The following is a 16,820-nucleotide window of genomic DNA, read 5'->3' as shown; positions in this document are numbered from 1 at the left end:
AACTTTCAATGGATTATCTTATTTTTGTTCCCCAGTTTTTCACTTCCATATACATACTGCTATATTTGTTGGTAATGTACCTGTCTTGATTTTAGAGTCTGTTTTCTTAGGATGTGGTCCCCTGAGAGTAAGGGCACAGTGGGAGACTTTGAAGATTGGTCTATACCACTTCTTTCCATTATCCTTAAACCTTTGTGGGGAGGGGCTTCTTGACTGAAAGATATTTTCTTCTGGACAGTGGTGAAGAGAACACTAGTTTATACTTTCAAATCCTGGACTCTCCCTCCTACTCAGTGTTAACAATGCTGGCAGGTATCACCTACTATTTTGTAAACATTACTGATCTTATGAAATCTGTCTAGTTGCTCTCTTTACTGATAAAACCCACATAACAATTCTGAACTTGGAGAGGAAATTCTTTGCGATGCATAATTGGCTAAAAACTACAAGAGTAGTTTAAGTTTTCTAAATTGTTTTCTTCCTGTCAGTTAAAAGATAAGTGTTTACCAAAGTTCAACTGATTATGATCATTGAATAAACTGACCATATAAAAATTGGCATAACATCGTTAATTTCACCTTCATGATTTTGGGGTTTCACACTACCCAAACTATTAGTTTCTTATCAGTTTTCCAAAAATGGACTTACTTTTAAAAATTAAATATCTCTTTTAGCCACAACTTAAATAACATAAATGAAATCACTAGTTTAATGTTTTGGTCATGTTTATTTTTAATTTTTGCCTAATCCACATTAAATTAATCATGAAAGTATTAAAATAACAAAAGATTTACCATGTATCAGCTACAGTCATTCTGTTAACACTAGTAATATGCATATCACACAATTACAAAAGACAGATAGATTGTTGGATGATCTACTGACTGAGGAAAGATACCAAAGGTAGTTTTTTTTTCCAGTTTACAAAACATTTTTTTTTCAGAGATTCTAAAAGCATGTATTATTTCATTTTGTAATGTGTATGGCTAACATGACTTAGTTGGGAGATATCCACTGAGAGTCTGAATTTAATTTTTGCTGAATAAATTCCTTAATTTTTATAAATGGCACACATATAATTAAATAAATAGGTATTTTTATAAATAAAATAGTCAATTACAGTAGAGCAAGATAGGATGGTACATTTATTAACATTAGATAATTCTAGGGTACCTATAATCATTATCTTGAGGGATTTATTTTAGAGTGCTTTATTTTTTCATTCCAGGGAATAGATGTGACACTACACAAGGAATTGAATGATGTGGGGACCATTCACTGGTGAGAAATTCTTTTGATAAAACCACTTTTGACTTAGAATTACTCTCTCGGTGATAAATTCAAAAATTGTCAACTCTAGGCTGACACAGGGTATTAGTTACCAAAGGGTTTGTATCAGAGCGTATGATTTTTAAGTTTGTGTCTTAATTAGGGCAATGTATTGTGAATAGGAGGTCTTTATGCTATGGCTTATTATTTGCACGGCAGTCATCTTGCTTTGGTAGTTTAGTGATAAACACTTTTACCTTACTGAAATTTCAAAAAAACAGTGTTATCAACAGTGTTTCCAGTGGGAGAGTTGCTGAGCAACTTGATTTTTCAGGAAGGTCTAAGTGACATACAGTTTCTGTAAATGTTTGACCATATTTACCTTCCCTTTTTATACACAAGAGCAGTCAGAGGACTGTTCAGGTGTTAGTAAATAGAAGCTTCTAGTGTATATTAGTTGAGTTTATTTTTGTTACAACAAACTTGGATCTCTTGTTCTTACATTTGAATATGTGTGGTTGAAGTTCAAACCCCAACATCAAATCGTAAGTTTTAACTTAATGAAGATGAGAATTCGAATTTTCAGTCTGACTCTTCAAGAAGATTTAGAAGCAACTATTTGTTTCTTTTAATATCATGCCATATTTTTGAATGTAAGCTGCCTTCTGAATGTAAGCTTCCCTCTTTCGGTAAGCTGCCTTGATAGGGCAATAAGGTAGAGTATAAGTCACTAAATAAAATTTAAAATCTCTTTAATGTGTGTGAATTATATTTCTATAGGTGTTTGAATGTAATCTTCATTTCCCGTTTCTGCTTACAGGGTACACACTTCTGAAGTCAAGGTCTTTGGGTTATCTATCATATTATTACTATACCATGCAGGTTATAGGTAGGTAAAAAATAATGTTGTTTGTCATAATGTGACGATTAATAATCCTTGAAACATATGTGTTTACCTAATTTTTTTAATCTTGAAAATGCATAAGATAGATGTTTGTGTGTTGTAAGATTTGGAAGGAAAAACAGAAAGCCAAATTTTATCTTCATTAACTTAGAACAGATTAAACAAGGGAGTAATAAAGCTGATGTAAGCGGCCGTTTGATGAAGTTTCTTAGCTCAAAGGAGACCTGAGAGTTGGAAGTTCCAACCTATCACTTCCAACTGATAGGCTCATGCATTTGAAAATCAGTACGCCACCATCAGTGAACAAAATAAAATTTGGTTGAATTTTCTTGAATAGTTAACTACTATATTATGACACAACTGCACATATATTAAACTGATCCTGGACTTCTATGAAAATAACATGTGAAATTCCACAAATGTGACACTCAGTCCAGTGAACTATGGGCTAATAAGTCATTCCGTCGAATTCAAAACACTGAAGTTCTCCCTCCTACTCCTGAATTGGCTAAGCAGCTGCACTTCCAAAATGCATAAAAATAATGAAAATATAATCAGGAGCATATAAACAATATTATAATAGATCATAATATTTGCCCAGTTAATCCGGTGTAATTAGTCTGAATTTAACAAAGGATTACTGTCATGCATTTAGTACTACATAGGTCAATGCAATACGGTTTAGTTTAACTGGATTATTCTAGTGCACAAAAATCTTACCTACTTCTTGAGAATATGCTATGAGTCCTAACTTTTGATGGAAAGAATTATTAGGCTTTTGTCAGAATTGGTACAAAGAACTAGTGTAGCAATTGATAGCCATTTAGAGTTGTCTCCTTTATAGCCAAAAGGATACAGAAATCAAATTCAGAGTAATATACTTCAAACAGTGACCAATATCAGTTTCTTAAAGATTATTTATATTCTGATTTTTAAAAATCACATTTTAAAATAATTCATTAGCAGAAATTCCAAAAAGTTTCAAAATATTAAAAAGACTTGCATTATCAGGCTCTGATCTTTAGCAGTTTTAGGAAAAATGATATATTTTATTATTTTTCATTGTGTTATTCAGTGTTTCTCAAAGGGGTTACTGTGTGCATGAGAATTACCTGAAACTATCTGTGAAGAAATGCAGATTCCCAGGTCAAATTCTCATATCAAATGCTGATTTAATCTCTGAAATTTGGAAAAAAGAATCACATTTTTAACAAACACCATAGATGATTTTTCTCCTTAAAGTTCGGAAGCCACTGGTGTAAGTAATTTGTAGTTTCTCTGACAGACATAGGATTTTGAAGGCTAATTGAAATAGCTGCTAACTTGTGAATGTGTTTTAGTTGAATCCTACTGAGTTTAAACAAATGAAAAATTCATTGTGAAAAACACAAAAATATTGCAAAATAAATTTCAAATGACCTATTAGCATCATTAATAATAACTGCGTTGTAGAAAAACTTTAAAAACTGAAATTAAAAAGAACAATTAAAAAATTACCAAAATAGTTATTATGATTTAATACTACATGCTATGGAACGAATTGTGTCTCCCCCAAATTCATATGTTAAAGCCTTAACCACATTTGGAGAGAGAGCCTTCGAGAGGTATAGGTTTAGACGAGGTCACAGAGTGGGGCCCTCATGATGGGATTAGTGCCCTTATAAGAAAAGACATCAGAGAACTTGTTTGCTCTCTCTCTCTCTGCTATGTGAGGACACAGAGAGAAGGTAGCTGTCTACAAGCCAGGAAGAGAGGCCTCACCAGAACCTGACCATGCTGGCATCCGAACTTCCAGACTCCAGAACTGTGAGAAAATAAATTTCTGTTGTTTAAGTCATCTTGTCTATGGTATTTTTGTTATGGCAGACCAAGCTAAGACACATATAAAAAAGTTTTTTAAAATAACAACTTTATTTTTATCAATTCCTGTCCCTGCATCTATAGCACAATGTTACCACTTCAAATTAAAACTAAAACCTCCTTAAGAAACACTATTGTATTTATTAATTCTATTAATTTATTAATAATAAATTAAAACTAATTTGCAAATTAATTTAATTTGTAAAATAATAATTTTGCTAATGCCAAATCACATAGCAGAACCCATTTTGAGATAACTTAAATTGAGTGGTTTTATTAATTGAATTTTTCATGTTTTACTAAAGATTTTTTTTTTTTTTTAGTTTGTGGTACGCGGGCCTCTCACTGTTGTGGCCTCTCCCGTTGCGGGGCACAGGCTCTGGACGCGCAGGCTCAGCGGCCATGGCTCACGGGCCCAGCCGCCCCGCGGCATGAGGGATTTTCCCGGACCGGGGCACGAACCCGTGTCCCCTGCATCGGCAGGCGGACTCTCAACCACTGCGCCACCAGGGAAGCCCTACTAAAGGTTTTTAATTTCAAGTTTTGCTTATAGAGTTCTTTGATTAAATAAAGGTTGTCTGGTTATTAATGAAGTTCTGTACCTATGAATTGGAAGCATAAATATTTTGTTATAAATGGTGTGTCCGGTTTTACTAGCTAATGCTGCTATTTCACTTCATTCCAGTGACCCTTTTTTGCTAGTTTATTGTTATTTTAAATTTAAAATATTTCTTGCATGAAACTTTCTTGATTAATTACCATCATATGGAATTTTCATTCACCTAATAATTATTGAGCATCTACTATATCCAAAGTGTTGTGTGTGACATCAACTCATTTAAAATTTAGTTCTGACTCTCGAGAGTTTGTAATCAAATGAGAAAAAACTTTTACCCAGATCTGTGTGTTATCCCATTTCCCATCAATAGTTTGGGGTATCACGAAACACAAGAACCTGCGGGTGCCTAATATTCTAAATAACACAATATAATTTGGTTCCAGTAAGGTATTACGAACACTGTTCTAAATGCAGGAGATCTGGAGTCCAGCGGCGAGTCTGAGCAATTCAGGACCTCTCCCTCCACACCCCAGTATCTCTACCTATGATTCCATGATTCTGTTTTTCCTGTATTTCAAATCCAAAAAGATAATCTATGGAATATAACCCTGCATTTGGTCCGAGTCACTGAAATATTTGCAAAGGATCCTAAAGCTCGAAAAGAGCAGACAGCAGAAACCGCCCAGTCAAGGTAAGTGACCGAAGGCTAATCTCGTGTGGCTCCACGGACCCAGCGGCTCAGAAATTGATGGCCACACGGCAGGGTTTTTTCCTGCCCTGAAGCCCTTGTTTCCTCCCGGCGTTGCTGCGGGAGGTCGCCGCTCCCGGGGTCGGCTCGCCAACAGCAGGGAGGCAAGTGTGAAACCCAGTCACCGACGCTGCCCTCCTCTCCGCTCGCCCCTCCTTCCTACAGAAAAATGCGTTTCCAAGCAACGGCGGGCCGCGGCGTCACTTCCTGCCATTTAAACTCGGGTCCCCACCCCTAGCCGCCCCTTCTTCTCGCTTCCACTCCCCCTCCCCTCGATCGTGGGCTTACTTCTCGCGTCCCCAGGCTCGGGGAGGGGGCGGAGGCCCGGCGCGCCGAGCGGCCCCCGGGCGGGTGGGCGCAGCGCACCTGTTGTTTGTAGGAGCCCGCGACCCTTCGTCCCGCCCTCGGCGGGCGGCGACGGCAGCGGCCGCCGCGGAGCCGACCCGGCAGGTGGCCGAGCGCGGGGGCCGCACCACCGCGGCGCGGGGACGCGATGGCGGCGGCCGAGCCCGCGGGCTCCGGGCAGCCGGCGCCGCAGGGCCAGGGGCAGGGCCAGCGGCCGCAGCCGCAGCAGTCCCAGGCGCAGCCCCCGCCGCCGCCGCCGCCGCCGCCTCTCGGGGGCGGCGGGGGCGGCAGCAGCAGGCACGAGAAGAGCCTGGGACTGCTCACCACCAAGTTCGTGTCGCTGCTTCAGGAGGCCAAGGACGGCGTCCTGGATCTCAAAGCGGTGAGTGCGGGAGGCGGGGAGGGGGCGGACTTCCGACCCCGCGGTCCTGGGAGAAGACCACCCCCTTGTCGCGTGGGTTGGGCGGCGCGGCGTGGACGCGCATCCCGGAGACCGGGAAACCCGCGAGCAGGGGCCACGTGGCCGGCGCCCAGGCCCTGGACGCCGGGATGGGGGAGGGACGCGGGACCAGGATGGCCCGGACCGACCGCGTTAACCAATGGGGCCCGGCGCTGCGCCGGGCTCTCGACAAAGAGCCCAGGAGCTCGGGCGCGCCCGCGTGGCTTCAGGCTCTGGGCGTAGGGACCCGAGGGCGACCGAGTGTCCTTGTTGTTCCGCGTCCACCTGTGGCAGAGCCTCAGGGGTTACCAGGGCGCTTTGCCCCGAGGCACCCTTGGGATTGATTTTGCTCTTGGGAATTGATGGTTTTAATAGGCGATTCTTGCTGAGACCGTGTTTCGGTTGTTTAAAACGAACAAGCAAACAAAATCCGATTTTGCCACCTCTTCTGGATGACACACACACAAAAAGGTGAACTCTTCAGCCCTCCCCGTTAAAACAATAATAGTAATTTAAAAAACCTCTTCCTTGTGCACTTCTTTTCATCATCCTGATGATTAAGAGGGATATTTGACTTGTGACTTAATTTGGTATCTGATATAAATTTCTAAAAGCGAGATTTGCCATCACACGAAAAGGGGGTGTTTTATAATTTTCACCCCAAAAGATGGAAGCGCTCAGTAAACTCCTATTTCACAAGACCGTGTGCTTCGTCTTTTACTACAGTTTGGAATTTTCAAACAGCAACATGCATCAAAAGCTGTTCCGTTAAACAAAATGACTTAACCGTTCAAGGCAGGACTTGGAAGGATTCCACAGCGCTGAGGAACAGCGCTGTGATCACACTTGAATTAAAATTCAGCCAGCACACGCAGTTTAAGTAAGAAGTAAAGCAATAAAAACAAAAATTACTAACGAGTCAGTAATCACTGCAGAGGATTGGTCCCAGCGCCTAGGGGAGGGTCAGGACCACCTTTCCTAGCTTGAGAGTGTGACTGCAGTCATCAAGGCTGTGCCTAAAGTAACAGAAGCAGCATCTGAGCAGGAGAGCATCTTCTAGTTCTCCCTGACCTGAACTCACAAAGGCCAACTTGATGGCCTCTGCTAGGGGCCCTCCTCTCAGTGTAGTGCAGGAGGTGAGGTATGTCACTGAATGCCGTCTCCTTTCCCTGGGTGTTCAGTATGTGATTGTTGAAATATCTGAATTGTTCTAGTTTATACAAATGAGGCACGATGCACATATTTTGCATTTCCGGAAGTAGTTTCTACTCTCTTCTTTTTGAAGTGTTACTCCTAGAATTTTCCCACACCCTTGGAAATTCTTGTTCTCGTTTTTTTTCCCCCACCCACTCTTTCCTCCATACCTCCCTCCCTGAAAGTGCTTTATGGCATATATAGTATTTAAATTGTTGTGAACTAAATTGGATTCTGTTTAAAGAATTTCACAGGAAGTCATGAGGTCATCAGTGAAAGCCAGGGATGTTACAAAGCATAGCTTGCAAACTACTATTCAAAATCTAGAAGTTCAGTTGTAGCCTGTGACTTCAGTAAGGAATCAGGAAAGTTTGGGATTTTCCAGATGAAACTGAACTCTGAGGGCTGACTGTGAAGGCTTCTGCAACTTGCCTTGGAATGGTGGAACTTTGCCCTTGCTTTCCCCTAAGTTCTTTGGCTTCTTCCTGCTTCATCTGTGGCCACATTTTGCTGTCCAGAAGTCACAGAGGCAATGAGTGGGAAATGGAGTTTTAATATATCATAACAACATTGTTTCATCCATCCTTTCTTAAAAGTTCAAAGGCTTCTGCAGTGACATTAGGTCTCATTATATTAATGACATTTTAGTTGTAGAGAACAGTTTGAGTATCATTCTTTTTCACATAAATATGGATAGATATCATTTATTTACATATGTTTACTTATATATATGTGTAAAATCTTATATTGTAAAAATCTTATATTGAAATCTTTGCAATGATGTTTCTTATTGTACACCATAGTAAAAGATCATAAAGACTTTTTCTGACATGTTGAAGATGGATTAACACTGACAATTATAAAGTTTCTCTAATTTGAAATTATAAAATCACATTTTTTCCTTATATTCTTACTTGGGGGTGGTGTATTTCAGCATAAGTTATTGGTACTTTTGCATTATACACTTGATATTTTTTAAGAAGCAATTAATGAAACATCATTTTTGTGAATATCATGAATATAAAAAATATCAGCCATCACATCCAAATATCTTAGATATCCATAATATATCCAAACCACTTAGATGCTATTTCTTTTCTAACTTGTGACATATACTACTGAAGAATAAGAACATAATGCTGTATCTTAGTGATACATTTCCTAGTAATTTAACTAATTGAGGACATAGCTTAACAAAACAAATTCTAATAATTTGTTACAATAGTGGGAGTGGGGTAGTTACTCTCTCTTTATTCTAGTGAGATGACAAGTTATGTCATGGTCCTTTCCAGTTATGTGGTTTGCCAATTTATGCTGTTAGTAGCTGACATTTATTGAGAACTTAGTATGTGCCAGGCATTTAACATATATTAACTAATTTTATCATCCTAACAGTTGAAATTTGGACTTACCATCCCCATTTCACAGATGAGAAAATGATAGGTTAAGTAACTTGCCCAATGTCACACAGTAGAAAGTCACAGCTATGACTTGAAACTAGACCATATTTTCTTATTCTCTGTGCTATACTGACTTTCAGTATTCCTAAAAAAAAATAATTTCTTAAATTTTTCATCTGTGTAGGGCATGGAATCTTTCTTGTAAAGAAAAATGCATGATTATTTTTATACCTCTACTCATGATAGAAGAGAAGGTATTGAGCTTCTGCATTAAAATGAGGATATTGATGACAAATTCATATTACTTCACAAATTAAACTAGGGTTCTATTTTTATAGAACTAAAAATTTAAGTAAGTTAGGATAGTCATGACTATATGTGTTGTTTTGAAAATTCCTATTAATTTATAACTGAGTTTCTAGATTTGCCATTTTGATGCCACCTTCAAGTTTTTAAAGTATGCTCAAGATTCCTTATCTTGTTTATTATAATTGTTCAAGTTACCAATTGCCTGAACGATACCTGGATTAATATGATAAAATATTTATGGTGTTTCTTATCTCACAGGTCCCTGACTCATACCCATTTATGATTTGCTGATTAATACACACTGTGGAAGAAATAAATAATCTAAGGTCTTAGATTGTGATGTCACAGAATAAAGCAAGGATTATCCTACGGAGAGAGATATGAGTAGGAGAGCCAGAACTTCAGTGCATGCTTAAAAATTCTCAGGACAATTTCACTTCTGAGTATATACTCCAAAGAATTGAAAACAGGGTCTTGAACAGTTATTTGTATACCTATGTTCATAGCAGCATTATTCACAATAGCTAAAATGTGGACACAACCCAAGGGTCCATCAACAAATGAGTAGATAAGCAAAATGTGGTATATACATATAATGGAAGATTATGCAGCCTTAAAAAGGAAGGAATTTCTGATACATACATAGATGAACCTTGAATACATTAAGCTAGTCACAAAAAGACAAATGCTGTATGATTCCACTTTATGAAGTAACTGGAGCAGTCAAGTTCATAGAGACAGAAGGTAGAGGAGTGGTTGCTGGGGGAGGAGGGAATGGGAAGTTGTTGCTTCTTTGGCGTTTGGGGCTGAATTGTGTTCCCTCAAAATCCATATGTTGAAGTCTTAACCCCCAGTAGTCAGAGTGTGATTATATTTGGAGATAGAGCCTTCAAAGAGATGATTAAGTTAAAATGAGGCCACCAGGGTAAGCACTAAGCCAATCTGACTGGTGTCCTGTAAGAAGAGGAAATTTGGACCCACAGACACTAGGGATGCCTGTGCACAGAGGGGAGCCCATGTGAGGACACAATGTGGGAGACCATCTGCAAGCCAAGGAGAGAGGCTTCAGAAGAAATCAAACTCGCCAACACCTTGATCTTAGACTTCAGGCTTCCAAAACTGTGACAAAATAAATTTATGTTGTTTGAACGACCCAGTCTGTGGTATTTTTATTATGCAGCCCTAGCAAACTAATGCTGTGTGTATAGAGTTTCAGTTTTGCAAGATTAGAAGAGTTCTGGAGATTGGTTGCACAACAACGTGAAGGTACTTAAAACTACTGAATTGTACACTTAAAAAATGGTTATGATGCCAATTTTATATTATGTGTATTTTACTGCAATTAAAAAAAATAGATAAAACAATACTGCAGTACCACTACATACCTAATAGAATGGCACAATTCCAAAACACTAACACCACCAAATGTTGGCAAGAATGTGGAGCAACAGGAACTGTCTGTCGTTCACTATTGGTGGGAATGCAACATGTTGCAGAAGTTTCTTAAAAAACTGAACATACTTTTACTGTATGATCCAGCTGTCACACTACTTGGTATTTACCCAAAGGAGTTGAAAACTTATGTTCAGACAAAAATCTGCACATGGATATTTATAGCAGCTTGATTCATAATTGCCAAAACTTGGAAGCAACCAAGATGTCCCTCCGTAGGTGAATGAATGAATAAACTGTGGTACATCCAGACAATGGAATAGTATTCAGTGCTGAAAAATATGAGTCATTACCATGAAAAGACAAGGAGGAACCTTAGATGCATATTACTAAGTGAGAGAAGCCAGTCTGAAAAGGCTACATCCTATATAACTCCTACTATATAACATTCTGGAAAACACAAAACAATGGAGACAGCAAAAGATCAGGGGTTAGGGGAGTAAGTTGAACAAGTGGAACACAGGATTTTTAGGGCAGTGAAACTACTCTGTACAATACTATAATGGTGGATACATGTCTATACATTTATTAAAACCCACAGAATGTACAACACGGACAGTGAACCCTAATGTAAGCTATGGACTTTGGGTGGTTATGATGTGTCAGTGTAGGTTCATCAGTTGTAATGAATGTATCACTCTGATGAGGGATGTTGATAGTGGGGGAGGCTGTGCATGTGTGGGGGCAGGAGATTTATGGAAAATCTCTATTTTTTACTCAGTTTTGCTGTGAACCTCAAGCTACTCTAAAAAATAAAATATATTAAAGATGCATATATAAAGCTTCTCTGGATACATCTATTCCAGGGTCTAATTATTAAACATCTGTTAAATACAAGATGCATGACCAAATGGGAAAAGAAAATTCTTAGGAGACTAAAGCTCTACAACACTAATAAAAATGATTACTAGTAGCTAATACTAAGTGACTGACACTATGCCAGATGCTTTACTTGTATTAGCGCATTTAATTCTTGTAACAAAACTCTAAGGGAGATATTACATCTCCATTTTGCTGATTAGGAAATTGAGGCTTAATGACGTTATCTGGTTACAGCCAATATCCACAGTAAAGGAGATAAGAGCCCAGATAGTCTGATGTCAGAATTGATGCTATGCTATGCAAAGTGTACCTACCTCTGAAGTTTTGGTATAATGTGAAGAATAGCTTTTCTAGAGAACAAGAAAGTAAAAAAAAAAAAGCCGGCCATCGCGTTTTTCAGTTCTGGACAGGATAAATGGGCATATAGCTAAGACAGTACTAGTGAGTTCTTGGTCTTGATTCTGCCACCTATCAGCAGTGTGTCTTGGGCATGTTCCACATCCTTTATATCTTATCCTTAAAGTGGAAGGAAGAAGGGATGAGCCACCGTAAGTGGTGGCAGTAGTTGTGAACCGAGAAGCCCCAGGCAGATTTTATTTTTGTGCTAAGCTGTACAGTCTCTCCACCCTCACACTTCAAGAAAGGGATTCCACCAGCTTTCTCAATGTGTAGACCAGTGGTCAAATATGTCAGCATCTTCTGGATCTTTAAAAAAAAAAAAAAAAAGATTCTAATGTCAGACCTGGGAAATCAGGTTCTGTAGGGCCAGGGGATGAGCCTAGGAATCTGCATTTTAAATACATACCCCAGGTAGTTTTGATACCTACTGACATCTGAGAACCATGGAATGAGCTCTACTGCCTCTTCTTTTTCAATCATATTATTCACGCATCAAAAAGAACTGTTCTGGTAGTAGAAGGAATTAATGTCAAACAGAGTTGACCCTTTAGGAGTTCACTAAGATTGATGAGAGCTACTCTTGGGGAAATGTTGGAGGCTAGGGATGGAAGAAATTCCCCATTTAATTGCTCTGGAATAGTCTCTGCTCATGTCTGAATGGCAGCATATTACGGCATTCAAATCTTACATTACTAATTAAGGGACCTAATTTCTAGTGGAAATGAGTAAGCTTTGAGAGTCATTTCTATAATGGAATAAAGTAAAATCCACTTTTACAGTAAAATTCTGTTTTACTTACAGGGGAATAGGAAAGTTATAAAGTTTTTAAATTTTGGATTTAATTTTTAAAAAGAGCAAGGTCAGGGCTTCCCTGGTGGCGCAGTGGTTGAGAGTCCTCCTGCCGATGCAGGGGACACGGGTTCGTGCCCCGGTCCGGGAAGATCCCACGTGCCGCGGAGCGGCTGGGCCCGTGAGCCATGGCCGCTGAGCCTGCGCGTCCGGAGCCTGTGCTCCGCAACGGGAGAGGCAACAACAGTGAGAGGCCCGCCTACCGCAAAAAAAAAAAAAAAAAAAAAAAAAAAAAGAGCAAGGTCAGTGCAGCTGTAGCTCATCTTCATCATCTGTGTTCCAGGGGACTGAGCAGTGAATGAGATGATGCGAGGGCCTCCATCACTGGGAAAGATTCTTTCCTTGAATGGAGAGTATGTGTAGGCAGGACTGTAGACATTTTAGGAAGATTCTCACAAGGATAAGAGTAAGGAGTGTCTAGTTGAGACCCTCAGGTAACTGAGAGATTTCATTAGCAGAGTGGCCAAGTATTTTAGTTGAGCTTTTGCTGATTTTATGCACCATTTTCTTTTTATAAATATGTTATTAAAATTTTAAAAGTAACTTAATAGACTAGAAATACACTTTGAATTGCTATCTTACAAAGGGAAAAAATAACACAGAAAGCGTAACAAATCCGTAAAAAAGGATGAAAAGGTAAAAGCATTAAAGCATAATATACAGAAAACATCAAATGAGTGATAATTGAAACCTGCTAGTTTCTCCAGTATGTGAATGTATCCGATTCCTTTTTCTTTTTAAGAAAGTTGTTTAGATGAAAAAATTCAGGCATCCATTGTGTACAAGAAAAGCACCAAGAAAGAAAAGGACTCAAAAATTTTAAATTGAGGTATACCAGGCAAAGGGGAAGAGGAAGAAATCAGGAGTGAAAGTACTAATTTCCAGAGAATGTCTACCTTAATATCAAGTGCACTTAATGGTATAAACTGATATTTTTAAGAATGAGATTAGAATCTAGGGATGAATCATAAAAGTCAGTGTTTAAATAGTGCCTCTCAGTGTGAATCACACGTCCATTTGTCTGGATGTATGTATTATGTTATGCCATTTCTTGAGTATGGTAAGTATTGACATGCTAAATATTTCTTATAAGTACATTTCTTTTAGATTTTGCCATTTAAGTCTAACTTTCCCCAATTATTAGTCCATGAGTCTCCCTTTATGTCTTAAACTTAATATGTTTGTACAAGGGAGGGTTTGGTTTTCTCATTTACCTTTTTAAACTTAAAATATATCTGTTGAAATAGCATACAAATAGTAGAAAACTTGGAAAAAATTAATATAGTCCAGAATAAAAATTACCCAGTATGCCACCACCCCAAGAGAGCCACTATTTTCAATTTTCAGTATTTTCCCAATTTGTTACACCTTTTCATAGCTGAGGTCAAACTTTTATTTTCCCAAATTATAAACATAAATTGTGAGGGCCTCAACTTAGATCTATCATATTATCCAGAATTCACCATTGTTTTAGATTGGTAATGTATTAGTTGTTTCTAGGTTTTGTTCTATCTCATTCAATAAATATAACTTAACCAATGTGTGCCCTAGCCCCTTCCTTTAGTAGCTTACAGCTTATGGTTGTGGGGAAAAGTGAGGGAAATGGGAGTTGGACACTTTCACACTGTAAGGGGGTATGGAAGCACCTGCTGAGCCCTGGTGACCGGTGATGTGGGAGCCATTGACGGCTCCAGGGAGCAGTGAGAGTGGAGCTGGGACTAAGGGACTCAAAAAGTCAGGTGACATTGATATATGTAAATTAAGAATTTAAGGTCGTGTTGCTCCTCTACTTAGAACAACATCCAGTGCCTACAGGACCCTGTCTCTTCTGGGAGTCCTTCCCTTCTTCTCGCACACTCGCCCCTTCCATGGCTCCAGTTCTTCTAATGCTTCACACACCCTCTGCTCTCCACCTTATGGCTGCTGCACAGGGCTTTCCTTCTGCCTGGAGCACACTTACACACACACACACACACACACACACACACACACACACACACTCTCTCTCTCTCTCTCTCTCTCTCTCTCTCTCTCTCTCTCTCTCTCTCTCTCTCTCTCTCTCCCTTACTTGACTGGCCATTTCTCTAAACCCTCTGGTCTCAGTTTAAATGTTTCCTTGTCTTAGAAGCTTGGTAGGTAGAATATGACTCCCGAAAGATACCCATGGCCTAATTCCTGGGACCTATGAATCTGTTCAGTTAAGGGGAATTAAGGTTAAAGTTGCTAATCAGCTGACGTTAAGATGGGGAGGTTTTTCTGAATTATGAATCTGAGCCCATTGGTAATTATAAGGGTCTTTAAAAGTGGAAGAGGGAAGCAGAAGAGAGAGGGCCAGAGAGATGGCAGTATGGAAGGACTTGGCCCGACCATTGCTGGAGGAAAGGAACCACTAGCCAAGGAATGCTGCAGACTCTAGAAGCTGGGGCATCCAGAAAGAACACAGCCTTACCTTGATCCAAACTCAGTGAGACTCGTTTTGGACTTCTGATTTACCAAACTATAAGATAATAAATTTGTTTTGTTTTAAGTCACTAAATTTGTGATAATTTTGACAGCAGCCATAGGAAACTGATGCAGATGCATCTCCTGACTCTTCCTCTTAATCTAAAGTGGCTGAAGTTGATTCCCGTTTATTCTGTTTCTCCGTTACCTGTTCTTTTCCTTAATACCCCTTATCACAAGATGGGATTGTTTCTTCATTTATTTATTTGCCTGTGTTCCCTTCTAGACCAAGTGCTCTGTGAGGCGAGGGACTGTGTCTTGTGTGTTACCAGTACTGATCCAGCCAGTCTGTTGTAAACTTTCAACAAATAGAATGGATGTGATCAGATTTGCATTAGGTGAAAAGGCATTCCCAGCAAGACAGCAAGTGCCAGAACCATGAGGCCAGAGAAAGAAATGGTACATTTGCAAAGCTATAAATTAGATGACTGTTGAATTTAGAGAACAAGGTTGTAATTTAGGCAAGATTACAGGCTTGAACTAAGGTAGAGCAGTGGAAATATAAAGAAGTGGGGAGATAAGATGTTTCATTGTAGAAGTGACAGAACTTGGTTGCTGAGTCTATAGGAAAAGGAATCAGGGATGACTGCCAGGTCATGGCATGGTCAGCTGAGTGGATGGTGGTGGTTTTCACTTAGAAATTACGAAAAGAGGAAAGGAATTTGGAGGAAAGGGAAGTTCAATTCTGGGCATGCATGAGACGCCTATAGGCCATCCTTGAGTAGATATTTGGCAGCCTGTGGGAATTATGAATCTGGAGCCCAAGAAGAAGACCAGGGCTACCAGTTTGATCTGGAAATGGTTGGTTTATGAGGTACGTAAGGGAGAAGGTTTAGAGTGGAAAGAGGAGTAAGAATGGAAGTTGGGCCAACACTCAGTTCAGGAACAGCAGAGAAAAAGGAGACTTGAGAAGAAACAGCCCGAGACTGAGGAGGAAAAACCTATGGGTTGTGGTGACAGCAAGGTCAGGGAACAGTGCTTTAGGAAGGAGAGAACCAGAGTCAAGTGCTGCAGAGGATACAAGACTTTGTAGCGGCCACTGGATTTAGCAACAGAGGTCCAGGAAACATTTTTGGCATTTAGACATTTTAAAATTATTTCTGCTTCTGATAATCTATACTAAAGAATTACTAGATCAAAGAATCATAAAAATGTAAAACCTTTGATGAATGTTGCCAAATTGCTTTACAAAAAGATGGTACTTATACTCCACTAGCAGCATATAATCATGACCAGCTACCTCACCACATCAGAAATAGCATTTTGCAACGGCTAAAAGTATACACCCTGGGTTCACATCCTGATTTTACCATACCATTTCGGTGGCCTTGGACAAGTTACTGAGCTTCACTTTCCTCTTTTGCAAAAATGGTGACAATAATAGTATCTATCTCATGTGATTATCATTATAGGAATGGCTAAAGTGAGTTTTTACTTTTAAAACACTTAAACAGTACCCGGCACATAGTAAGTGCTGTTTCCAGGTGTTTGTTAGATAAGTGATGGATAGATAGAATGAATCAATATTGGGTATTCTGATGTTTTCATATTCTACAAATTTGAAAGATGATGAATAATAGTATCTCTGTTTTTTAAGTCAACTTTGTAAAGGTATAATTTCCACCCATTAAGTGCTCCCATTTTAACTGTACAGTTCGGTGAGTTTTGACAAATGCTTGTACCTGTAACCACCACCACAACCAGATGTGTAACATTTCCATCACCCAAAACAGCTCCCTTTTGCCTTCTCCCAGCCAAACTCCAGCCTC

General features: G+C 39.3%; 1 protein-coding gene across 1 annotated transcript in view; it reads left to right on the top strand.

Moving 5' to 3' along the window:
* Nucleotides 1-5,833: 5,833 nt before the first annotated feature.
* E2F5 (E2F transcription factor 5) overlaps nt 5,834-16,820 on the top strand; it is a gene marked incomplete at its 5' end in the record, with an annotated part of 28,423 nt that continues 17,436 nt past the window's right edge. The window contains one exon of the mRNA XM_082675276.1: nt 5,834-6,067. Coding sequence (XP_082531402.1) covers nt 5,834-6,067 — 234 coding nt within the window. The remainder of the gene's footprint in view (nt 6,068-16,820) is intronic.

Source organism: Grampus griseus (assembly GCF_964374135.1).
Source record: "Grampus griseus genome assembly, chromosome: 17".
NCBI lineage: Eukaryota > Metazoa > Chordata > Mammalia > Artiodactyla > Delphinidae > Grampus > Grampus griseus.
This window is presented reverse-complemented; position numbering and strand designations above follow the sequence as displayed.